The 27,272-nt window shown below is 43.5% G+C and overlaps 2 protein-coding genes across 2 annotated transcripts; one reads left to right on the top strand and one right to left on the bottom strand.

Annotated features, from left to right (window-relative positions):
- Positions 1-1,245: 1,245 nt before the first annotated feature.
- On the top strand, positions 1,246-12,307 carry LOC125307731 (microsomal triglyceride transfer protein). The gene is made up of 18 exons (XM_048263804.1): positions 1,246-1,491; positions 3,271-3,458; positions 3,780-3,923; positions 4,129-4,236; positions 4,465-4,581; positions 4,765-4,904; positions 5,098-5,248; positions 5,469-5,626; positions 5,879-6,047; positions 6,277-6,384; positions 6,705-6,917; positions 7,314-7,525; positions 8,056-8,153; positions 8,324-8,445; positions 8,635-8,862; positions 9,191-9,315; positions 10,394-10,564; positions 10,805-12,307. The coding sequence occupies exons 1-18, from the start codon at positions 1,425-1,427 to the stop codon at positions 10,953-10,955; spliced, it is 2,670 nt and encodes an 889-aa protein (XP_048119761.1). The 5' UTR covers positions 1,246-1,424; the 3' UTR covers positions 10,956-12,307.
- A 1,859-nt stretch (positions 12,308-14,166) lies between these two features.
- On the bottom strand, positions 14,167-26,759 carry LOC125295221 (uncharacterized protein C4orf54 homolog). The gene is made up of 2 exons (XM_048244471.1): positions 21,896-26,759; positions 14,167-18,204 (listed from the first exon to the last, which is right to left on the bottom strand). Exon 1 carries the CDS (start codon positions 26,548-26,550, stop codon positions 21,919-21,921), a length of 4,632 nt encoding a protein of 1,543 aa, XP_048100428.1. The 5' UTR covers positions 26,551-26,759; the 3' UTR covers positions 14,167-18,204; positions 21,896-21,918.
- Between the last annotated feature and the right edge of the window lie 513 nt (positions 26,760-27,272).

Below are 27,272 nucleotides of genomic sequence, written 5' to 3'. Positions count from 1 at the left end.
AGTAAAAGGTTGGTTTATTTGTAGGCCTATTTCACATCATGAAAAACAAAACTGGAGATGGAAGTGTTAGTTGTGTTTAACATCATAGTACAAAGAGTAGCTAATTATTACATACAGGCATATGAAATTATTCAACCCATTTACCATGACATTGTGGTGATGATGTGTCATTAAATCTAAAATAAATGGCAAAGTTAGAGTTAGACTGACAAACTGAACAATAGCTCAAATATCAACAACTGTCAAATTATTCAAGCGCCACATGCTATGCAGTAAATGAGGCTGAAATTGTGTTAGTCTTTCAGGAAGTTAAGCCTTTGGGAATGTAAATTATAATACAAACATGCTACAAAAATGTGACCGGCTAATAAAAACAATGTTTGGAAAACCATATGGGTTGAATGGGCATCATTCTTTTTTTTATATTATATATGCTTTTTAAGTATACGATAGCAGGAGGAATTGCTTTTTTCCTTGTTTCATGATCAGATGTTTCAAATATGGAGGTGTTAAAGGTGAGGACAACAATGTAGTGAAAGTGATCAAACAAGGTCATTTCAAATGGTGTAGGCCTATGTGCCAGATAATGGTCTCCATTAATCAACACAAACTGATGTGGTCAGGGGCCACGAGTTATAAATCCAGTCAATCAGAAGTTAATGATAAAATAGGCCTAGGCTAGCCTGTTCTGTGCGTAATATGTAATTTAATTGATTGTGATACATTGTCTCTAATTTGTTTTCCGTGACCTATTCTGCTGACTGAAAATAGCAACAGCCTACAACATCAATCTCAGAGTTTCTCCTATTAAAGTGAGCAATGTTTAGAAAACCCCATCCACTCGCCTTCCTTCCACGGTTTATCATGACGTGATGTTTATTACCGACAATTAGGTGAAAGGTCGTAGCGGATATCCCATTGTAATATGTTCTGTAGTAACGACGACGAACTTCATTCATTGAGTATATTGGTAGGCCCCCAGTGATGTAATGTTTCTTTTCTTTTCTTTTTTTTTTTAAAGCGGGACGACTTTCAAAAAGTACAGAAACCTAGTCATAGTCAATGGGCGATGTTAAATCATCATAATAAGTGTCAAGTGGCAAGCACCAAACAAAAGACGAGTCTTTCATCAAGAACGGATTGATTGATTGAGTGTCTGATCAATGGAGACGCGACGCACACGGTGTCGTTGGCTCATATATGTAGGAGGGAGTTCATCTGCTTCACTATGAGGTGAGCATCAAATCTCAGCGCTGGGCCTGTTAATGATTAGTGATAGCCGCGTACTTAGAACTTGAGCGTGGAGTTTGGAGTCTGCCCTCCATCGAGATAGACATAATTGGAGTACTCTTGGATTTCTGTCTTCTCTCCGGCTCCTGTGTGGCCGCTCTGTCCGACTTCTTGGGCTCTCCTTTTGCTTAACCATGCAACAGCACGGCGTGGTCGCTTGTCTACTCCTCTCACTGTTTTCCTTCATTGCCTTAGCAGAGGGTAAGTACTTTATCATCATATTCGGTGTTGTTGAATCAATGATTTCCAGTGCTGATCCAGTATTTTAAACGCTTAAGATTTAAGGGACACCATTAAAGACCACTATAAAGTTTACAGAGGTGTCTTAAGTGAAGGGATTCTATTTCAGTGGAATATTGAAGAGCTATTGAGCCTTCCTGACAATCTTTTTTAAAATCATAGTTGCTTCAGTATGCATGAGAGCAGATAACAAAACACCAAGGACTACTCAGCCTCTGAACTGAAAGCTTAGCCTATGTTTGATCTGTATGACCATAGAGCTTATGGAGGCCTACTATTATGTGTGTCACGGAATGTCTATTTACAAATCCTGTGTCAGAGTAAAAAGTCTACAGAGTAAACCCCTATCACCCCTGCTACTATGAAACTATCTCCCTATCTGTTTCATGCATTTGACAGTCAAATACTTTCCTCAGCTTTGTCCAAATGAATATGTTTTTTGTTTTTTTATCTTACCATTGATGTATGTACTAATTTGACATGTGCTGAGGAGCACTGACCTGTGTGGCACAAATAATGTAAAAGGGAGAGCATAGGGAAATGTCCCCTCTAAAGGCATTACTGATGGCCTCAGTGGCGCAACCCGGGAGTGACACGTCAGTCCTGACATGGTGTAACTGATCACTCTCAATCAGCCCTATCACTCCTTATCTCAGCATGATGATTGTTAATGCAGCATGGAATTAAATGCTATACAAAATTGGCAAGAATCACGTTTGGCCAGTCATGACTGTGTCTAAATCATTGTGAATTGATTGATCCACAATGTGAAATTCATGTATAAATCTCAGTAAGTTATGAATGACCAGTTTGACTTACATTTGTCTCTTAATGTTCAATGCATAACAGGTATTTTTTTGCGTTGGGCCGATGGCTGACTATCAATGATCCCTTTCAAACTGAGCTGTGCCTATAGTCAGTTAAGCAGTTGGGACGATATCTGTTATCTCAGACACATCTCTTGTGAACTAATATGACTTTAATATGTTGCTCAACATGATATCTGTGTCAGCGTAGAACATGATAGCAGTAGACAGAAGTAGAAAAACAGCACACAGGAGCCATGAGAATAGGTGTTTTTATGTAGGTGGAAAACTTGTATTGCAACCATTATAGATAGATAGATAGATAGATAGATAGATAGATAGATAGATAGATAGATAGATAGATAGATACTTTATTGATCCCCAAGGGGAAATGCAAGTGCATTATGCAAAATACGGAAAGCCTTATCAGAGGGCAAATTCAATACCAGGTTTTGTTTTATAGCCAATGAATGAATGCTAAGACGACTAATTGCCCATTACAAACCTTTGATCAGAGCACCATTCAGATGTAACATTCAAATGATCTGAGCAATGACAGTTTTTCTTTTGCTGTTGGATCTTTCATACCAAAAGATTCAGTTACAGTTTTGGAAGAGGAGACTACAGTGTATTTGCACACCTCCACTGTCATCATACATTAGAAATGTCATTGGCTGGCACTACACAACACCCAAATTCCTGAAGACTTGCAGGAATTTCACTTATTTGAACATTAAAATCAGGATGTATCCCTGCTACTTACAGACACACTCTTATGCTCTCCAGACCAGCAAATTCATTGTCCAAAGAAAAGAGCCATGCACTCCCATCACTTCAAAGATGTTAGTGACCACACGGCCATCCCTCGCCTCCTCCCCTGCTGTGTTGCCCCTCTGACCCCCCTCTCTGCCTGGGCGGCTATGTGTTGTTTCAGGTGTGGCCCCGGGCCCTCGGCTGGACAACCGCCGGCTGTATCGCTTCAGCTACAGCACTGACTTCCAGCTGGACCGTGCGCAGGGTTCGCGCCTCGGGGCCACAGGCTTCAAGATCTCCAGCGGAGTGGACATTAACTTGGCGTGGAGGAACCCTGACAATGAGGATGAACAGCTACTCCGTGTCGAGGTAAGAGCCCTGAGCTTTGGGGGGAAAGACACAATATAGTGGGCAGTGTTGGTCATTTACATGAAGTATCCAGTTAATTTGGTGATAATTAGATGGTTTATCCCTGAGAGAAAATGTTGTCTTTATTTGACCTTTTTTCAAAATCTGTGCTTCCAACTGAACCTTTTCTTGGTAGTTAACATACCCTCACATGTGTTCAGAATGTATTTTGAAACGTTTTAAATGCTTTTTCCCCTTTCTAGCTTGTATTTCCTCCTCTATTTCCTGTCTCTGCATTCAAGTCATCACTCTCTAATCCTTTTGTCATTCTGCCCCTGACAGATCTCAAATGTCCAGATTGAGAATGCGCTCCCGCGCTCCGCCAAACATAACATCTTCAAGGGCTCCTCTGCTGCGGACATTCTTGGACAAACCAAACTGGCGGCACTGCAGACCCCATTTATGGTGTACTGGAAGCATGGAAAGGTATGTTTTGGAAAACTACTTGACAAACACATATGAGTCCTCATGGGGCAGGAAACCCTACAGATTATTAAGGATGAGTTCAGAGTTCACAAGATTCTGCATGTCAACATAAATGTTTGCTGCAGTATTCTTGTATTTAGATATTACTGAAGTTGTGGTGGACTTCCAGTAATCAACCCTGTGTGTGTGTGTGGTTTTTTCTCAGGTGAGGAGCCTCTTTTGCATCAAAGGCGAGCCTACCACCATCAAGAATCTGAAAAGGGGCGTGGCCAGCATGCTGATGATGCAGCTCAGGGGTGGCAAGATGTTTGAGGTAAAGTAGATGGAGCTGGAGATGCTCCTGCACACACACACCCATACACACACACACACACATATACACACACACACACCCATATACAAACACTCATCATCCACCCACTTTAAATCACTGAGCTGACTGTCTAAGAAACAGATGATAATTGATACTGAAAATCTGATGGAGGGAGAGTGCCAGGTGTTCAGGTTGAGGCTGTTGTTGACCTCAGGACTCTGTGTGCAGGCCGATGTTTCGGGAAAGTGTGTTGTGGAGTACAAGGCTACCAAGAGCCAGGTGACCCGAACAAAAAACATGGACACCTGTAAAACCAAAGAGACTGGCTTCACCACCCACAGTCAGGTATGTGAGCACACCCTCAGGATAATATCTAACACGCAATTAAATAATTTATTTCCCCATACATATCCTGTTCACTGTCTTCTCATCATGTGTCTAGTTATGTAATTTCAACATCTTCCCTGTCCTTCTCCTCCTTGTTCCATTTGTCTCATCTCTCTTACCGTATTTTGAACCTCTCCTTAGGTTCTTGGTGTGACCACCAAATCAAGCTCAGTCACCTCCATCACACTTGAAAATAACTTCATCAAGTCGGCTGTGGCCGAGGAGATCCACTCCCTGTCTATGAATGCCCACCATGCTGTGTCTGCCCGCGTTACCTCCAGGTAGCTGAAGTAGTTCTTTAATCAGATGTCCTGTACTAATGGCGATTATATGCATTTGTGTTTACAACAAGAATGACAAAGGATTAATGAAGTTAACTATAGTGTTCCAATCATATATAAAATTGCTTCATCAGTACATTTGCATTTGTATTGTCTATGAACTGAGATGACCTTTTCTATTCCCCCGCAACAGACAAACACTAACGCTGGAGACCACTGAGGCTGGACCAGAGGAGGTTGCTGGGAAGGATGCTGTTGGAGTGGTCAAATCACTCAATGACAATCTGATTTCTGTGGGCATCATGGCAGAGAAGATCAAGATCAAGTGTAAAAACTGCCCCAAGGTGAGCAGCTCATTGAACTCTTGAGTTTAAATTGCATAACCTTAACCTTTAACATATCCCTTTGTCTTAAGTTCAAGTTTAGCCCATTGCTTCTGCTTAAACTAGGTTTTTCACCATAGCTCTAACGTTCCCAAGACCATACATTCAATGGCAAATATCTGCCATGTGCATTACAGTTTACAGGGTCATTTCATGCTCATGTTTCTGTTGTAATTCACAGCTGATGGACGTGTGGCAGGACGTGAAGAAGGACCTGGAGCCGGAGAACCTGTCCAAAGCCACGGCCCCTCGCAGCTTCCTCAACCTCATTCAGAGCCTGAGGAAAGCCAGCAGTGTGGACATCTTGCAAGTGCTAGCAAACTGCAGCAAGCCTTCCCTGTGAGTGTGGTCTCTGGCCCCGTGACCTGTAGTGACCCCTTTATCTTCTAGTGATCTTCTGTATATTTCCCCCATCTGTCTGCCTCACTATCAAGCTGTTTATCGTTCATGTTCAGATCTTCATGTTCCATCCCATGATCTGTATCTGTTTATCTATGTGTTGCATACCTCAGAGTCCCGCCTCTGTCTCTGTTCTTGTTCAGAGAGTCATGTCCATTCTCCCTGACCTCTGTCCTGTCTCTCCCCCCTCAGGCCTCAACTGGTGGATGCCGTCACCTCCGCTCAGACCCCTGCCTCCCTGGACGCAATCTTGAAATTCTTGGACTTCTCCAAGAAGGACGGGCTGATTCTTCAGGAACGCTTCCTCTACGCCTGCGGCTTTGCCTCCCACCCCGATGAGAAGATGCTCCAGACTCTACTGGTGAGCAGGCTGCCTCTTCTCCATCTACCCGTCACATACTGTACATAACAAACATATGGAAACTTGACATCCTACTGTAGGATATTCTCTATCCACCAAAAATCATTATTTGTTTAGCTCAATGAGTCATCATTGATCAATTTAATCCCACCTCATCATTTGTTAAGAATATTCCGCTAAGTGTATCGCAACATAGAGGTAGTAATTGATAGTGTATCTTTTCTTGTAGGACATTTCAAAGGGAAAGGTTGCCAACACTGATATCAAGGAGTCTTTGGTAATCATCATGGGGGCCTTGGTGAGAAAGCTTTGCCTGAAAGGAGGATGTGAACTGTCGGTAAGTGTCTTGCATGCTATTATCTATTGATGATGCAAGGGATGACTTCAATATAATTGCAAATAAAGTGGTATCCATCATCCTATCCCTATGATGGGTTTACTTTCATAGGTTGTTCACTTTGCTGTGATTGTTAGTTAGCTAGTTGAATTGATTGATGAACTGATCTGGTGGGTGTTGTTCACTTTGCTGTGATTGTTAGTTAGCTAGTTGAATTGATTGATTAACTAATCTGGTGGGTTTGGCTGTTGTGCTGTGATTGTTAGTTAGCTAGTTGAATTGATTGATGAACTGATCTGGTGGGTTTGGCTGTTGTGCAGACTGTAACGCAGGTGAAGCAGATGCTGCTCGAGGGCCCGGACAGCACGCAGGACGAGGCCCAGGTCCAGATGTACCTGCTGGGCTTGAAGAACTCCCTGCTGCCCGAGGCCATCCCACTGCTGGCCAAGTATGCCGAGTCTGAGGTCGGAGGCTTCAGCACCATCGCCATCACTGCCCTGCAAAGATACGATGTTGCCCTTATCACCAAAGAGGTAATTGAGATGGGTTTTCTCAGGGTGGGCTAATTGTTACTGGCTATTGCACTGGTCTGTTGAATTGTTTGAAGTATTTTTCAAAAAAGAGATTTTTGCAAATGTATTTATTTATAACTATTTTATCTATTGTTTTCTATTTATTGTCATATCTATTTGTGTGGTCATATTAGAAGTACAACGGGTTGATAGATTAGCATTTAACAAACTCACAATGGCATGAATAAAGAGTACAAGATAGTATCTTTCCATTTTTACACTTGAATACGATTTCCATTTTTACACTTTTTGGATTCTCATAAACTGCCCCATATCCAATGCCCCAAGATGGACTAGGCAGTGAATCTCTGTTGGCATCGCGCACCATCATAACAACCCGGTTCTCCTTCCTCTCAGGTCAAGCATGCCCTGAACCGCGTGTACCATCAGACCCGGCGGGTGTACGAGAAGAACGTGAGGGTAGCGGCGGCCGACGGCATCCTCAGCAGTGACCCCTCTTACATGGAGGTGAACAATCTCCTCCTGTCCATTGGCCATCTCCCGCACGAGATGAACAAGTACATGGTCTCCAAGATCGAGGATGTCCTGCGCTTCGAAATGTCTGCCAGGTGAGTACAGTACAGCAGGGTTCCTGAGCACCAGCTAATCAGTGAACACACCATAGTGCACAGCATCACCACAGTGTTCACCAGCTAATCAGTGAACACACCCTAGTGCACAGCATCACCGCAGTGCACCAGCTAATCAGTGAACACACCATAGTGCACAGCATCACCGCAGTGTTCACCAGCTAATCAGTGAACACACCCTAGTGCACAGCATCACCGCAGTGTTCACCAGCTAATCAGTGAACACACGATAGTGCACAGCATCACCGCAGTGTTCACCAGCTAATCAGTGAACACACCCTAGTGCACAGCATCACCGCAGTGTTCACCAGCTAATCAGTGAACACACCCTAGTGCACAGCATCACTGCACAGTGAACACACAATAGTGCACAGCATCACCGCAGCATGGAGCTGAACACTGCTACACTGCTACACAAGTTCACTCTTTAAAGAGAATATACCTAAAATGTGTCTAACTCCAAACTTCAAAGGAGGGCTCAGTGTTTCTTTTCTTTTTTTACTTTGCAGTAAAATAGTTCGTCAAGTGATGAAGGACATGATCTCTCACAACTATGACCGCTTTGCCAAGGTCGGATCATCATCCTCATATTCTGGCTACATGGCGAGTAAGTGTCCTCTTAGACCTAACTTGCTTGTGATGTAAACTTGTGTGTGTGTGTGATGGAGAGAGCGTCTTGAAATATAGGGAGAGTGTGTGAGTGTACAAATCTTCTTTGGCAAGTAACTTTCGGAGCATTTTCCTGATTGTTGACCTCTCCTTCCTGGATATCTACAGAGGCCACTGATGTCACTTCCACCTACAGTCTGGACATCCTGTATTCTGGCTCAGGCATCCTGAGAAGGAGCAACATGAACATATTTGGCCTCAGCAATGTCGCCCTCCTTCATGGACTCCAGGTACTGCATTCTGATAATGATCATATATTCACATTGTTCACACAGTGGCCATTGTAAACCAAAACGAGGCTATAGGGTACACTGATACTAACCATATTGCAGTTTCCGAATTTTATTCATGTGTAATGTTGTAGTGTACTATAGATGTTTTTCTTGTTATTAAACAATCATTTATAATCTCATTTGCAGGTGGCTATCGAGGCTCAGGGCATGGAGTCTTTAATTGCAGCCACCCCTGACGAGGGAGAGGAGGACCTGGAATCATTCGCTGGGATGTCTGCCCTGCTCTTCGATGTCCAGCTCCGTCCTGTGACCTTCTTCAAGGGCTACAGTGACCTCATGTCTAAGATATTCTCTATGTCCGGGGACCCCATGAGTGTAGTAAAGGGCCTGATTCTCCTGACAGACCATTCCCAGGTTAGCACTGACTTCGCCCCGACTGCTCATACCCAAAATTGGAAAATGTCCAGCTAGAATGTAACACCATTTTCAACAAGTTAGGGGTGACTTAAGTTAATGGCATAAGAATGCATTATAGACAATTAATTGGACTCCTACATTTAACAATAGAAATAACTATATTATAATAATAATAATAATTATAATAATAATTAATAATTATAAAAGAAGAACCTGCCTTTTATGTGTTAAACATTCCACCCCTCTTCTGTCTCCTATAATGGATTATCCATTATGATTAGAGATATTCCAATGAACACATTTGTGCTGCCATGTCTGTCCTCAGGTCATCCAGTTGCAGTCTGGACTGAGGGCCAATGCTGAGCTCCAGGGGGGCCTGGCCATCGACATCTCTGGAGGCATGGAGGTCAGCCTGTGGTACCGCGAATCCAAAACCAGTATCAACAACAGGTCAGAACTTTTTCATACAAAGACACTCGGTTTGTTATAACAAATAAATTGGTGTTGGTCAGAATTGGGGTTAGGGGTTGGCATACTTACCAAAATTTCAATCGGTGCATGTGTGGATATCTTCTCAACACACTACCCAATTGAATTTGGAAATGTCAATGAACATGCCTGTTGAATGAATTACAGGAGTGTTTATTGTCACCTCTAAATAGCTAGCTGCCCTCAGACAACTAATTAGCTTGCGCTATAATTTAGCAACGGCACTGGTTGTCCTTTACTCTCTGTTACTCCCTTATTCCATGCGGCCACCCAAACCCCCCAAGGAGTTTCTGGTCACCAGAAGCCAGTAGTGACCAGGCCTTGTAAAGCCTTTCGTAATCCTGCTGGGTCATACATCGGCAGAGATGGCAGGACAGCCTCGTCTTTGTCTCTGGCGGGAATTTCAGCAGGCATCCGAGCGCCAGCGTGTGCCAGCGGGGCCCAACGGGCAGAGGCAGGTGTGGGGATCAGGGGAGGTGGCGTAGCTCTTCCTGGTCCGCGGACACACAGACAGACAGGCTATCTATAGGACTCCCTCTAAAGCCCTGGTGCTGTCTAGTGCCAGGACATGCTTCAGCCCCTGTGGCCACACACACAGAGAAAGTTCGGCCCAAGGGGTTGTAGGCTATCCAAATACAGGACGACCGTGTTGAATTCAAGAGCCCTTAGGCTATACGGTTTCAGCGTGTATTTGGTGTCCTTCAGGCGTGCTTGATATTGTTTCATGGTGACTAGGTATAGAGCCTGTGGCCAGGGAGAAGCCATTAAGGCTCTAATGACGAAGTTGCATGTGGATTTATGAGTAGGACCCAGAGTAGCACATCCAAGCTCTGAGAGATTTACACTGGGTGACTTTTAGCATGTCCAACAACAAAGTGATCTGCTTCCATTTATTTTTACTTTTTTCTTTCATAAACGGTTTCATTAAATGACATAAGTCTCATGTGAAATCTTGATTAGTAATATGCTTTTTTCCAAAATATTCTGAAATTTCATGGCACGCTGGAATGAACCAATTGAATGTTTCTGTTTTCCATAGGGGAGCGCTGGTGGTGGCAGGTGACGTGACTGTGGATGCAGACTTTGTAAGCACGGGGATGGAGGTGAGCTTCGAGACGGAGGCGTCTCTGGACTTCATCACCACAGTGCAGTTCTCCGAGTACCCCTTCCTGGTGTGCATGCAGATGGAGAAGACCACCTTCCCCTTCAGGTAAGAAATACTTTACACAATATACTATACACGATACTTTACAAAATACTTTACACTTTATACTTTACACTCATTTAGACTAAGCTTGTTTTGGTTTGGTTTGGTTTCTTTGTTCACTGGTAGTGAGTTGCTGTTCTAGAGTTTGCTGTTAAAACGTTTTTTTTTTTTTTTTTAGCCAAAATGTCTTTGCTTGTTGCTGTCAGTCAGTGCTCAGTGGGTTGTGTTGTCCCTCTGGTGCAGGGAGGTGCTGGCCAAGTTCGAGAGGCTGCCTCAGGGCAAGCAGTTTGTGTCTCGGCGAGGCCGGAGCCAGCTGGTGCCGGGCTCGGAGTTCCCTCTCCACCAGGCCAACTCTGACATGTGCAAGCGCATCCACGCCGAGGACGACTGGTAGAGGAGCAGGAGCAGGAACAGAGGGCCTGTATACGGGAGCAGGGGCACTGCCAGTGGACTTGCTTAACAGTGTGAATGTGTGGAGATTTGTCAGAATGTACAGATATGCTGGGCTCATTCAAATAATACTGAAAAGGAAAAATATATAATGATTTGTTTACTTTTTGTGGAGGATTCACATGTAATGATTATTTGAATGATCTCAGTGTGTTTACTTAGGCTTATGTCATTTCACCAGCAAGACTAATCCTTTTCCTCCATGCTTCATCTTAGCAGCAAAGTTACAGTATTTATTTTTTAACAGAACGCATTAACAAACATCATCCCTATAGCACCAAAGCCGGAGGACTGAACATAACTCTGAGACCAGCTCCCTCTTACATGCTCATACAGAATGTTTACATGCTTCAGACTATTTAAACCATTTCAGCCGAAAGTCATCACACTCATCTTGAACCACCTCAATTCCAATAGTGTCTGCTGCACGTCTTCTATACACTGAGTGTGAATGTCATGTTTTAAGTTGTATGTGTATGTATACATATCCTTTTGTGTCCTATGTAAGCACTAGTCACGCCATGCTGAAGGGTATCTATATGTACAGTATGTGTAAATATATATGCAAGTGTTGACACTGACCCAGAGTGTACTCAGGTAAACATAAGCCACTGATAGGGGTTTATTGAGAATGCAGATTTCAACAGTGGGCCTTGTTTTGACTTGTTAAAAATTCTTACTAGTCTAGCTAATTTGAGGAGTTGGTGAGGTGCTTCATTTTTTTATGAAACTCTCCAGGGTATGAATGGAACATTTAGCATTATTATGATGTGTCCTTTTTTTATTGTGATTCATGTTTAACATCAAGGAGCAATTCTGGTTGATAACTAGCTGTAATTTTTACCCCCCTCAAAATGGAAACTAATGTATCTGAAATATTTATTGTGAAATGAGTGCTGTACCACTATTGTACAAACCGGTACAATCTCTCTTCACTTCTATATGGGTCAGATCTAGTGCAAACCTGCATCAGAGCTGCAGCCATCTGGACTGTGTCTTGAGCTACTTCTGTTTTGCTTGGATGGAGCCATGTTGAGTTTCCACAGTCTCTCACACATCGGTGTATTGTTGCTGTCATTCGCACCAATTCATCTGATCTCACACAAGTTGCAGTGAAATATTCACAGTGACAATATGTACTGTGGAGCCTGAGGACACAGAGAGAGTAATGTGTGTAATTGTGTTTGTATGTTTGTGGCTTTGAATGTACCACAAACCTGGATGAAGTGCTTTGTTGCCTTAACATGTATTTTTTGACGTTTTGCTGGGTAGTATAAAAAAAAATACAAATACAAAGGCTATGTTGTTATGATTTTGTCAGTGTGTTCCGTGTTTATCAGTGGGAGAACACATTAAATAATTTGAGTGTAAGGTTTGATAAGACAAGACCAGACGAGAGTGATGATTAACAGGCTGAGTGATGAATTTGAATTAGAAATTGTGAATTTCAGAGGTTGTCCAAAGAGTATCGAACCAATCAGTTCTGAAGTCTTTCCATCACATCTATTTGTGGTGAGCAGGCCGGAGGTCTGAGCATGTGATTAATGGGGAGTGATTAAGATGAGTGATAGATCGCAACATGAACCTGCCCACAGGTTGGCTCCTCTTCTGCAGGGTGGGGGAAGTCCAGGGTTGATGCCAGGCCACCAGCTAATTCCCACAGACCATCAGTGACGCACACCCACACGCGTGCATACTAACCATTACAATTATTGGTTCTTACTCACACACACACACACACAGATATAGAGGCATAAACATGCACCACAAACTGGAACAAACACACTCATTAAAAGACACAAACACACACACACACTCTCTCTCTCTCTCTCTCACACACACACACAGGCTGTCCTCACATCTCCAACAGCCACTGAACCCCCACACTGTCTGCAGTGGCCACAAACCACAAGATGACTTGGATCAGTCAGCCCATTCCAGAGCACATTTCAGCAACCCTCTCCCAACCGGCCAGTCTGTGGGGCCCAGAGGGCTGGCGTGAGAGAAGAGGAACTCATACTGACAGGTTGAGTCTGAGACAAGCACTGGGGCTAACTGTCCACACACTTACTTCATTTACTTGGGTTTCATATCTATACCAATGACATAACAATGCTAAGAACTCCTTTCTGCGCACATTACAATAAGCTAATATAAAATGGAACTTAGCATAGTGATGTGACTTAACAACTCTGGTATGTCCCCTACCTAAACAATCTACCAATTAGATACCTTTGAAAAAAAGAGCATGGATCGAATAGGTAGTTATCATACTTCAATGATTTTTCTAACAAATAATATACACAAAGTACAGTAGAGACTCTTAAAATAAACATGTTTGGAGTCGTGGGCCTTTGATGCTGCTTGTCTTCTCTGTTCCGCTTGGGGGCAGATACCCCCCAACCTGACAGGCAAGCCGTCGCCAAGGGTGCTGACCCCGGACACAGCAGAGCAGCTGGAGGCGAGGGGGTGTCTGTCAGTCTGAGCACTACCATGGCGACCGCGTCAACAAATGCACAAACTGTCAGGTGGGACTAATGCCACGAGGCAGCTGATGTTACAGTGGCCCTTGGAAAGCTTACCTTCCACGCTGGCAGACACCCAAGCCTGCACCACAGAGGAGTTGCAGTGTAAATCAACTGCCACCATCAACAACAACTGTTCTGCAGCCTCCGCCAGGTTCAACAGCATGGACCTCCACGCAAAGGCCTCGTTTCCTGCTCCAGTTCTCCCTCCTCTCCACATGCAGTCTCTCCATCTTTATTGACTGCCTGCTTCTCTCTTTCTTTCTTTCAGTCACCCTTTGCACCCTCTCTCTCTCTCTCTGTTAAACATACACACACACAGCATTCTAATCCCTTACAGTTGGTAGAAAATGTATAGTGTCAGTTGTTGGATTGTTATGGCCCTTGTTCATAAGGCTGGCAAAATGAATCCTGTGTAAGGCAGAATATTAATACACTGGTTACATATTTTCTAAACATAAGTGATCATAATCATATGTGATAAGAATCACATTTGATTCAAATAGATTAACACTATTACCTATTACAACACCAGTAGCCATACAGTGAGACTGAGTGAATGACATCAGTACAACATGATTTAAATAAAATGATCAAACATACAACACAACACAAGCATTAAGCACAGGCGGCTTGCAATACAGTTTATTCCCATGACAGTGTCAACATTGCCCTCATTTTTCCTGTCACACATCTCTTAGAAGTTCCGTCTTCACACATAGCCTTCTGATTGGGATCGTCCATCCCAGGCCCCGCTCTCCTGTCCAGCCCTTCCGCCTGGTCTGCTTGGGTCCTCTCCCGGGATCGTCATCACTTCTCAACATTTCTAAACATTCCTCTCTCCATCTGCACGTGGCTAAATCTGTCCCCTTGCGTTCCTGTCCTACTGTAAATGCAAGCTTTCGCTGTGTCGCCTCCCAAGGTTTCCCCCTGGAGCAACACCAAAGGGAGATGGGGCGGGGGCGGTTTTGGATTACATGCTGCTCATAGTGATGTGTACATTCTTATGCATATGTGTCCGTGTGCGTGCGTGCGTGCGTGTGTATGTGTGTGTGTGTGCGCGTGTGTGTGTTTGTTTGGAACAGACCTACATGTATCTCACACCAATTTCCCACACCAATGTCAAAAATCAATTCAGCCCCACCAGTAACTGATCTACCAATCTAATTATAATGGCTTTTCCCTGTTGTCTCAGATTCAAAACCATTTACATAGCATTTTTTTTACCTCCAAAAAAGCAGTCATCATTTATTGCTAATTATGTCCACCTCGTCAGAAGCTGACTGAAAAGACGCAGCCTGCAGAGGTGTTAGTAGTGACTAAAGAGGACAGGGATGCAGAGCCATCTCTAGCATTAGCTCATCTGTCATGGGTGGACATAAACATGTCCCATTTAGGACCAGATTTATGCCTCTTTTATTTTGGTAAGTGCCATGTCAGTGTTTCACACTGGTGATCATTGCCTACCTTGATACATAGCACCACCAGCAAATGTAAATGTGTAAATGTTTTTAAAAAATATTTTACACATCATTTATCGTGATCAAACAGTCTTTGGCAGTCCTGGCATTTAAATATGAATAAAAATAATTTGTGTATTAAATCTTTAGGACGGTTCCATGTGGGCAGTGAGGGAATATGGTTTCTATTTGAAAGGGTTTTTTTTAAAGGTGGTATAAATATATATATATAATAAATGTTAAGAATAAATATTATGTCAGTTGTCAGTCGAAAAAGAATTAAGGAGCATGTTGCTTCATGCTTTACTTGCTGCTGTACCTTATGAGCCTTGAAAATATAACAAAAAACAAAACAAAGCAAAACAAAGAAGAGAGCACTCCCATGTCTACTGATATGTAAATCTTCCAGAAGATAGCTGATACAGTATGTGAAAACTACTCCTTCAGATAGTAGGCAAATAGACTGACCTGCAGCTCTATTTAACCTTTGTCTACAACAGCAGAGACGCAGGACTCTCTCTGGCCCCGGTGGCTAACATAAGGCCCAACACCCTGACAGGTCTACACAGCTGTATAACAGGGAAACTAAAACAGAGACAAAATAAATGACAACAACAACAACAACAAGAAAAAATCCAATCCCTAGAATTCCCACTGTTTGTCAGTGATAGAGTAAGCTTGAGAGAATAACCACAGATATTATGATGAGATTAAGTAAAGACATTTCAGATGCATTTGCATTTCATGCTTTTCAGGCAAGTTGAATTTAGCAAAGAGAGGTCACCAGAAAAAGAAAAAAGAAAAACAAGACAAATTTGATTCCATTCATGTCAGTGGTCAGTGCTTCATCATCAAGCTACTTAATTTCTGAAAACTAAATCGACACAACACAAGGTGACATGAAAAAGAGAAAAGAAAAACAGAGGGAAAAATGTGAATCAAAACATCCACACAGCAAGATACTGTTCACTGTGATGTATTTGTATGGTTAGAAACTTGATGACATGGATAAACATAAAATAATCTACTTGAAATATTAACTTAGTAGCTTAGTAGCTAGTGTTTAGCCTGTAGGAAACGGACGTCCATGGAATACCGAGACAATAAAAAATGAGTTTGGGAGTTTAGGAAATTGAGAACTGAGATTATCAGAGTATAGTAAAACAGAGAGGGACATGACGGGAACAAAATGATACCCTAAACCTAGTGTGCTAGTGTGTGTGTGTGTGTGTGAGTGAGATCTGTTACAACAGTGCGCTAGTAGTGTGTGTGTGTGTGTGTGTGTGTGTGTGTGTGTGTGTGTGTGTGTGATCTGTTACAACAGAGCCAATTTTGATATGTGCTCAGGTTCACAGTGGCAATTTGAAGTGTCGTTTAGGCCTAGGCTGCTATGACCAGAGTTACTGGAGCTACAAACGGAGCACCTTCATCATTTACATTCATTTACATTAATTCATCCCTCCTCATCCTCTGTGTTGATCTGAATTCCATACTGCTCAAATTGTGCAAAGAGTTTTATATAACTTAGCCTTACCACTGACATCATAACAAATAGTTATACCACTGCTATCATCACACAAACCTTAACAATTCAAATGAAACTCAAACATGTTTCAACAGCCCTTCAATAAGTTATTTCCCAGAACCATTTCAAACACACTCTTAGGCTGATGATACATGGGGCAACATTTTGAGCAATGTTGCTGGGCAATGTTCCTCATTATTGTGGTTCTGGCATGCTCTCATTGATATTGGGCAACAGTTTCTTTTCTGGAGAACTTTATCATCAGTAGGCAAGTAGTCATGATTATCCAATCAGAATAAATGGAAGTGTTTATGTGGTTGCCCAGCAACATTGCTCAAGAAGTTGCCCCATGTATCATCCTCTCAAGCTAAATCTTGAATCCCTCCTGATACGCAGCACTGTGGCTGACTATAGCTATACTATAGACTATAGCTATACTATAGCTCTTTCAGACCAAGGACGTCAAATGAGGTCCCGGCAATCACAGTCAACACACGTGTGTGTTTATCAGCAAATAACTACATCTCTCAGAAGGATCCAGAAGAATGTCACGGAAAAGAAACAAAAGACAATCATTTTCACAGGGTAAGGCCAGAGGAAAGCAGCATTGACTGATTGCACACAGTGATAGAGTAGGGTAGAGTAGATCAAAATAACACACAGAGACTCGAGCTCCAGTTTGAGTCTTTGGTCTGGCGGTGCTACTCCTGGTGTGCAATTGCAACTCAAAATGATATGACGGCCACAGGGAGATTAAAAGGCCTACATAGTTGAGAGTGGATTAAGAGTGGATAAATAGTCTGACAGATTGCTGGGATTGCACATTTTAGCTACTTTCCCTAAACCAGTTGACAATTTACAAAATACATTGGTAGTTGGTATTTCACATTATGCTGGACTATTATCATCTGTCATACCTGTCTCCTGTGTTCATTCAAAGCCAATCGCCAACTGCCCCTCTGGTTGACCAGCCAGAAATCTTTTTGTAAGAGCATTGGTTGACAGACTGTTAAGTGACCTTTAAAGCAAGCAAGGTCTGATAGATACTTTTAAATTTTTGATTTCAAGGTTTCCTTTCTGATTGAGAGACATAACTAAGAGTGTCACTGGAATATGTGAACGCATAATAAAACTATTAGCCAGACAGGTGATTTCTGTATAAAGATAATATATTTCAACATTCTGTGCTATCCATATTTCATACAACCAATTCACAAAGTCTCACGTGGCGCACTCCAATTCAACAATCACACATACAGCTAATTCAAAATTCTAAAATGTCTGTGTATATGATTCATGACTTGTCGATCAACAATGGGATGCCAACCTTGTTTACTTTTACAGAAAGAAAAAGCAGTGAAGTTGAGTACATTTCCTTCAGTACCTATAATTCTAGAGCACCAACTTCACTTCTACATCTTCAAACAATGATCATCTACTCTATACACAGAGAAAGTGCACTACCCCGCAGGGCATCATTTTATACAGGGAATCACTGATAGGCTGGTATGACTCCTGAACAATTCAACAAACAAGCAACTAGACAGGAAACATGGTGTAGAATGGGTAAAGTTCTGTCTGGAAATACAAGTAGACAAGACTGTAGACATTTGTTTTCAGACGGTAAAACAGATGAACAAAATGATGTACAGAATCAGTCGATATTCCACAGAGGGAGAGATCCTAGGACAGACAGAAAGAAGAAAGAGAAAGAGAGAGATTAGAAAAGAGGAATGTTGTGTTCAAGCTCTTCATCAGATATTCATGAATGTGTGTATATTTTTTGAATATTATATTACATTAATTTCTATTACATTTCATTCCATATTTTCTGTGAGAAATAAATTCTATGGAACTTATAATTTTCTTAATTGGTGTAACATTTGTGTTGTTGACCTATTCTGTCACCATTGTTAATGAAAATGAAAATTTCTTTTTTAAAAAATGATTTTAATAAATTACAATAAACATTTGAAGAATTACAATAGTGTTGGAAGTCAGGATGAGATGACTTCACCATTCAAGCTGCAAGTCCGAAACAAAACCGTCCATGTGCAATCTCAAACACTAAATTCAATTACAGCGTAACACAAGCCAAATGCACAGCTAGTTTAAGTGCTAGCTGTGCTAAAAGCACCCGCTTGTGCCTCAAAGCTTAAAACTAGGCGAGTTGAGCATCTGCTCTTATGCGGCAGCATGTGCTTCCCTAATGTGGGCCTTCTCAGGCCAGTGGCGGCTATACATAATTCTGATGAGCATGTCCATAAAGTTAAATTTATGGCCAGGCAAATGTGCTCATGGGCATCAAGCTCCTCATGCAGCAGGCAGTCAACCCCACTCTCCCCTCCCAGCCCCACAGCAGGGATGACACGGGTATGTGGCTAGAATATGTCAAAGGTAGAAAAATATGTTTCTACATGTGTGCATGTCTTCACAAAACGTGTCTCAAACATGTCTATGTATTTGTCCCTATATTCATGTTTGTATGTATGAGCATGCATGTTCGTGTGACTCTGTGTGCGTGCGTGCGTGTGTGGGTGAGTACATATTTGCATGCACATGTTCATGAGCACTGTATGTACGTGTGTGTGTGTGTGTTTGTGTGTGTATTTGTGTGTGTGTGTGTGTGTGTGTGTGTGTGTATTTGTGTGTGTGTGTGTGTATTTGTGTGTGTGTGTGTGTGTGTGTGTGTACTTGCGCATGTGTGTAAGAGGGGGCCTATAAAAAGTATGAGCCCCTGTCCCAGCCCCCCGAGCCCCAGGCTTGCAGGCTGATCGCTCCCAGCAGCTGTCATCCCTCCGCATCAGCACAACAAATACTTCACATGGACTGACCTTTCCACTGCCACTCGCCAAGCCTGGCCCCTCCCCTCTCTCTGGCCCCTCCCCTCTCTCTGGCCAACACTTTCTATCGATTCCTCCACTCATACATCTTCCTTTATTTATCCATCACACTTTTACCTTCTTTTATCCCCATTCCTGTTGCTTCTATCTATCTATCTATCTATCTGTCTGTCTGTCTGTCTGTCTGTCTGTCTGTTCAAATGGTCTGGTCATGTCCTCTGATCTGCCCAGCACTGTACCAGCCCACCAAATGTTTTAGGCTCATGTTTGTGTCCATTTCTGTGTGATTATTTTGCAGGAAGTGATGTATGTGTGTGTGTGTGTGTGTGTGTGTGTGTGTGTGTGTGTGTGTGTGTGTGTGTGTGTGTGTGTGTGTGTGTGTGTGTGTGTGTGTGTGTGTGTGTGTGCGTGTGTGGTCAAGGCTAACAACTCTTGACCCAATGACCTTTTTGCATTTACTGAAAAACATAAGCTCAACTGTTTCTCAACACCTGAATTCTAACAGATATTCACCATTACCAACAATGTTTAAAGTTACATTCCAACTACTTCAGAACTCCTGCGCTGACAATACAGACTCATTTCCCTCTTTATTACTGAAAGTACATTTTCTGCCCACTTCATCAACGTCCACATTGCATTGCTTGTCACATTTCTTAGTAGATTGTGGGGTTATTAGTTTTTCTCATTGGTGCATTTCATAGATGATCATTGAAATGTTCAAAACTACTACTTCAACCTCCACATCATCTAGCCACTAACGCGTACCATAAAAGCAAGTTCTTATTACTTCGAACAAACAGCAAATACTTTCGTACATCCATGCAACTGCTTGTGTACAACTGTCTGCTGTTTTTTGCGTTATCAATTGCTAATCAATTGCAATATCATGTCGGTCAAAATGCAAAATGCATTATACAGCTTCTCTGTGGATTAGTTTATTCCAAATAGAAAAACTGCAGCCTTGTGCAATTTCATAAGAAAATGCTTCCAGAATAAACTGGTACATTGTCAACATGCCTAAGCATTTTGATTATCTTGTTCATAACAGTGACACAGAAACTTGTCATTCTGATGGCACTGACATACTGATTGGCATAAATATCTGCTTTTGAGACATAAACTAAGTATTCTGAGCAAGTTGGGTGCACTCTGTGGTACAGTTTGCACAAATTGTTTCAAGAAATGCATTTACTTTTGTGCAAACGTTAATGATGGCTCGAGAAATGCACCATGCCAAGCCATCCTTACACCAGATGACTTTGACAAGATTTGGGAAACATTCTGGAAAGATTGTAGTCTTTTAAGTAAAGCTTGAATGGGGGGGGGCATTAGCTAAAACACTCCAATCTTTCAATCTTTCCCAAATCTTGTCAAAGTCTTCTGATGTATGGGTAGCATAAGAAAAAAGTAATTGCCCTCAATGACAGCACTAATTACAAAGTTTTATGTTTCGCAACACATTTGAGTTTATGCTCCTGGCATTCACAGGAGGAGCAGCAGCCCCCAGACACATATCCGGTAGGTAATGCTTAGACGAGAGAATGGCAGCGTTTGGCCTGGCATAGCAGCCGTGGGCTACCCCCCGTCCGTGGGAGTCAGGTTACGGCGAGGTGTCATGGTCGGTCAATTAACACATGTGACATGGCTTTTACTGCACTACATCGCAAACATGGTAGTCAAACAAGGTGCTGGACAGCAGATCCACAGCAGAAAATGAGTCTTTTAGCACGCCGAGCTGCGCTGATGGCGTGACATTCACATCGACCTCTACACGCTGCCCACGCCAGTATGAGGACTGCTAAGGATAGATGCTCTATGTATAACTTATTCTGAACGGTTTGGCGTCACGGAGGATGTAGAGCTTATCAGTCATGGTGCTGTCAAAGTGGCGTCGGGACGAAACCCCAACTTATCTCAATCAGTATTCTCAGCAGAGGAGCTACTGGCAGAGTCCCACCAAATTACCAAAATATACCCCGTGTGTTTTAGTTGAGGAGGAATAGGCCGTGTGTCTCCTGTCCCCTCTCCCATGCTTCATCGCCCAGTGAATGGTGATGATGGGCTTTCACATCTGCCACTGGGCTACTTCACTGGGCTGTTTTGGTGCATACTGTATTTGCTATTGTAAATCATCTCTGAAAATAATTAATGAGCCATTCTCATTAACTAAAGGTGCAGTCCGAGGTTCTAATCCAGTTCGCTTTTTGTGAAGTTCAACCAATTGCTCCCTGTCTTGCTGTCCATTCAGTGTGTGCCCTCAAAAAAAACAAAAAAACACTAGTGTTCACACCCATTCCTGGCTCTGCAAATAAGGAATTCATTAACAAGTCATTAACAATTTCAGCCAATCAACATGTTGCTTTAGAAGCACGGAAACTAGGGGTATAATCTAGGCTCAATTATCCACTTTTCTCCAGAATAACAGACTGCATCTTTAAATAATTGAACTACAGACAGGTTTGCCTGTGATTACCTTCAACATCACTGCAACTTTCAATGAAAACAATAACAGAGGAAACATCACTCACAAGTTGGATTAGTTATCGATCAGTTATCGATGCTCCACGACAAAGCTCATGGTGGTTCCATCAAAGGAGGGTGGGGCGATGATACGTGGGCCTTGCTGTGTTGTGATGCTGATGACTGGCTTCCCACCAGGGCCAACGGAAATCCCGCCAACCCCGCGGGAGTGATCCGAAGGGTGCGTGCCGGACGGGCTGCCCACGCCCACACCTGCCCGCAGCCCTGAGTCTTTGCCCTGCGCTCTCTCTCCATCCCCCTCGGACTGCGTGGAAGACGAGAGGGAGTGGGTGGTGAAGGCTGTGGGGGAGGCCATCAGACTGGGGTAGATCATGTACGTGGGGGCAAAGGCGGTGCCAGGGCTGAGCGCCAGGGGGGACATGGGCATGGGGACGGGCGTGAGTGGCTGGGGAGGTGGAACGGGCACATCCACGTACTGGCCCGTCTCGGGGTCGTACAGCCTCTTGGTGGCCGGTTGCACTGGCGTGTCCACCAAGTAGTAGTGGCCTGTGGTGGGGTCCAGCAACATCTTCTTCTGGGTCTGCTGCTGCTGCATGGGCTCGGCCACGGAAGGCACCAGTGAGGGAGAGATGCAGAGGACCTGAGGCCCAGTAGTGGTCAAGGGGATGGGGAGGGAATGGTGATAGATGGTAGTGCTAGTGGGGCTGTCTGGAGCCCATGACTCCATGATGATGGGGGAGCGCTGCAGGGCCTGCTGTTGGCTGTGGCTGGATGCTCCAAGGTGACTGGAGGCTGTGGAGGGGCCCGGCTTCCCACTGGCACTGATGGCGGCGGAGGATGCCGGTGTGTCTGTGGTGCAAGCTCTGACTGGGATGGTCAGGTAGTTCTCAGTCTCTGCTGGTGCGGGTTTGATGGGCTGGGCCTGGAGGAAGGTTTCAGAACTTTTGGCCGGCCCCTTTTCCTCTGCTTCTCTTTTCGGGGGAGTGATTTTTAAGGACAGTGGGGTTTTGGGAAATTTAGGAGCTATTGCTTTGCTGGTTGAGACACCCTGCGGAACAGAGAGAGTCTGTCGAACACTAATTTTTGCTGGGCCACTACTGGCTGGTGCTTTTAAGCTACTGGCAAAATTAAACACACATTTGTTATTGAATCGTTGGCCATGGACAGATGATGTTTTACTTGTACTTGTGTCTTCTTGGCTAAATGTGGCTGATTTGAGATTCACCTTATCTTCAGTTGATTGGGCTACACCTGTCTGCAGAGTGCTGGCCAATACTGGAGGATTTATTATGGAACTCACCGGCCTCTCAATTTCAGTGCCTTTGCCGAGATCATCCTCAGATTCCGTTTTAGATGGACCACCCTGTTCTTCGCTGGTAATGAGTGATAGCACGTGGCTGTCTGTGACGGGACGCGGCGCCTGCGTCTTGCGCTTCCATTCATTACGGTCAAAAACATAAAGCTGCTCCATTGTTTTAACAGCAGCTTTTAACTTTTCCAGGGCCGCCTGATTTGTTGCTTTAGATTCGGATTTCTTTTCCATGTTTTCGATTGTTTTATCTTGCCTTTGTTTCGCAGCTTTCGTTTCCATTTTTGATTCGGTTTGGTCACTGTAAGGCGTTTTTACGCACGGAGTTCTACCCATAGACCGATTTGCAAATACGCTTTCGTTTTTAATGCAGTCGGACAGATGTTTAGGTGACAACCTATCAGATTCTGTCGCGCACTCTGTTTGTCCCCGTTTTGATGCCTCGGCCATGCTGCGTGGCTTACTTAAATTATTTGTGTTTACAGAATGGCATTTAATAACAATAGGTGATTGAGAAGGCTTTTTGTCCGGTTCCTTCTTAAATATGCCAACTTTATCTTCTCTCAACAGAGAAGCTGATGTGGCTGCTTTGTTTTCAGTATTTTCTAGTGACACAAACCTATAGGAACTTTTGACCAGTTTACGCACGTCGCGTACTTGGTGAATTGGTGTTTGGAACTTCCCCTTGGTCTCTCTAATGTCCCGAACTGTAAAATGGGGAACTTTCTCTGACTGCGACAGCACCTGACATTTGGATTCAGACGCTGGTTTGGGGGGATATGTGGTGCTGAACCCGATTTTGGGGGTTAGTAGACTGGCTATGTTGAAGGGATTTTTCTTGTTCTCTTTAACGCTACGTAATCGTATTTTGATTTCAGGTGCCTTTTTGGCTTGTGATATTGCAGATGTATCCTTGGCACTAAGAAGGTTGCTAGAGTTATTGTCTCTGCACTCGCACTCGCCCTCTCCCTGCTCCATGACGGCATCGTGTATATTTTTACTTTGCGTCTGTTGTTCCCCCTCCCTGTCTTTGGAGAGAAGCTGTGAGCTTGGTACATACAAGTGCGACATTTTAGTTGATTTGGCGCTTACTGATTGGCTCTCCTTCTGAACCGAAACCTCTGATGTCGGAGAAGACGTTTCTATGATATTTTCCTCTCTGTCATTCCCTGATTCCATATCAACACTTAGTTCACCGTCCTTCCAGGATTTGAAGGCACTGTTCTGACTCTGAGCAAGCTGCACCTTCTTACTTTCACACATATCCTTGTTAGACTTACACGCGCCGTCATCAGGATGACAGTCCGGTGTGGAATCCGCTGTGGAAACCGTTGCGCGTTGTTCATGCTGCTCCCTAGGGTCGATATTTGACGAAGTTTCTACTACGTCGCCCAGTTCATTGAGAGCAATAAGTCCTGAATCTGTTTCAGACGTTTGTCTTTGCAAAACCTCACACTGGAAGGGCTCTTTTGATGTGTCTGGGTCTTTTATCTGGAAGCAAGGTGACTGAACTGGATGTGTGTCACGTATCTCCCCCCTTTCCATTTTGCGCTCTTGTTCAAACTGCATTTTTTTCGAGATTACATTTTTTAGCAGACTTGAGGCAAAAATGGCTTTCTTGTGTGTATCTTCCATAGCGTCCCCGCAGTCGATGTGTGGGCTGGCTGCCTCGCTCCCTGGCCTCGATGGCATGATGCTGGTAACCTCATCCGCGGAACGTGATCCTGCGGTATTTTCTACGCATTTTGCGCGCCTTTTACGCGTTGGTAGTCCCGCTTCAACATTACAGCTAAAGTTTAATGTCTCTGTCAGAGTGATCATTTCGCCCTGACCTTGATTATCGTATTGTCCTCTGATTTCAATTTGCTTTGAAGCAGAAGAGTCATTTTGGATATTCGACCGGGACGGCTTGTTTTTGTTATGGGAACATGTCTTAGCTTGAGGCACTTTTAAATTAGCCACACCATTTATGGTTTTGCACTGTGCATTCTTGTTCAGCTCAAACGTTGAACTTCTGTGGGAAATCAGACGTTTCTCGTGTCCTTGGGCCATGTTACCATAATTCAGATCCATTAAAGTTGACGAAAAAGACGATTCACTAGACGTGCTCAAATTGATGGCATCAAAGTAAGGGCATGCCAAACTTCTAAATGATTTAGCCGTTAAATTGCGAACCTCCTTATCAGCGTCATCTAGCTCACTAACTGAGCTTGAAGCACCACTAGAGTATTCGTTAATATCTTTTCCTTTTAACTGAGGGGCCAAATGCTGGCGGCCGGGTGCCGGGATGAAATAGTGCGCCCGGTCAAACAGGGCCTCCCGGCTCGAGTCCGAACCCCTGAAAAAGTACTGACTCCTCTCGCCTGTGCGTCGGGCATGATAGCTAATGTTTTCATTCTGGAGAAAATTGTTGGACTCGTTTATATTCCTGGAGGACGTTTTGATCGACAGGTGAATTTGCCCCGACGAGCTCTCACCACCATTGGGGTTTTTACACACGCTTTCATCTGAGCTCACACATTTGTCCGAGTCACACTCACACACATCGCTTTCGGTGCTGACAGCTGTTTCGCCAGTACCACATTGGCCCGCATTAACCGAGTGCGCTTTGGTGATTTTTGCTTTACCAATTCTTCTATCCATAACCAATGTCCCCTCCGTCGTCTCGTCGCTCTCAAAAGATGCATAATCCACAAATGAGTATACAAGATTGGTATCCTCATAATCCCAACAAGGCCCACGGCCAATTTCGTAGTCCACATCATGGTCTAACTCAGTCAATTGAATTTCGTGCGTTGTGATATAATGGGATTCATCTGCAAAGGTATTGAGCGTACATTGATCAGATAAGACCACGCTGCTGGAGCCATCTTCCGACTCACTCTGGCTATTCAAGTACATGTCCGTGTAGCGCAGCTCCTCGCTTTCGCAAGAAACATTTTGTGGATTATAATCTTGCAGGATGAGGTCGGTTTGAGGGTCAGTCTCCGTGGTAGGCATGTCAGCGATTGAAATCTCATCGTCGAGAGTCGGTGAAGAGTTCACGCTGTCACGCTGTCCCACCCTGGCGTCCTTCGAGTGATCCTGGTGACAGTCCTTAGAGGGAGTCTCTGTGATATTGCCTTTTTCCTTGCGTTTGCCAGGGCTTCCGTCACCCACGGTTGACGTGTCACTCTGACATTTGAATATTGCCAGCTGATTACCTTCACCCGTAAAAGTGACTTTGACGGTTTTTGTGCCATCCGATGTCATATCCAGAAGATTGTTCAGATCCACATAATTTGATTCCTCGGGTTGACTGTCAATACTTTTCTGCTTATTTTCTTCTGTTTGAGACTTTTTGTAAGATGCCGTCTCCCCGATGTGGCTGATGTTTGTCTGAAGTGTTTCCATTTTCCTTTACGCCAGAGAGCCTTTGTTATTGGTGATGTTGTCTGGCACCAGTGGGCAAAAATCTGCGTGGGTGACAGAGAGGGAGACAGAAAGAGAGAGGGACAGAGAGAGAGAGGGAGATAGAGAGAGGGGAGAACCCACTGGTTTCACTGTGTAAAGCCTGGTCGGTCTGTGTTTTTCACTGGACTGCTCACACCTCACCACTGTTCTTGGCCACAGTTGTCGGCGTTACGCACGAGCCTAATTTCAGATGACACATTGGTTACATTTGTGGTGCAGTTGATCCTTTATGCTTGGCACGGGAACGCAAACATGTACATTCCATATAGACAAATCAATAATGTAAAAAATTAAATTAAATTAAACAATTACAAGCCCTTTTATGTATATAATATGTATATATATATATATATATATATATATATATATATATATATATATATATATATATATATGTGTGTGTGTGTGTGTGTGTGTGTGTGTCTTTGTGTGTGTCTTTGTGTGTGTGTGTGTGTGTGTGTGTGTGTGAAAGCGTTGGACTAATGTACACAGCCATGCAAAAGGATAATGCAAATTATAGAGAATTCACCATAATGCATACCTCTACCAGAACGCACACAAGGTGCAGATACATGAATATTGAGTCTATTGTGTTTTATGTGCTGGATATAAGGTGCAGACATGAATATTGAGTCTATTGTGTTTCATGGGCTACGGTGTAA

This window comes from Alosa alosa, chromosome 1 (assembly GCF_017589495.1).
Source record: "Alosa alosa isolate M-15738 ecotype Scorff River chromosome 1, AALO_Geno_1.1, whole genome shotgun sequence".
Lineage (NCBI taxonomy): Eukaryota > Metazoa > Chordata > Actinopteri > Clupeiformes > Clupeidae > Alosa > Alosa alosa.
The sequence above is the reverse complement of the archived record's forward strand: the minus strand, read 5'-3'. Positions and strand labels throughout refer to the sequence as shown.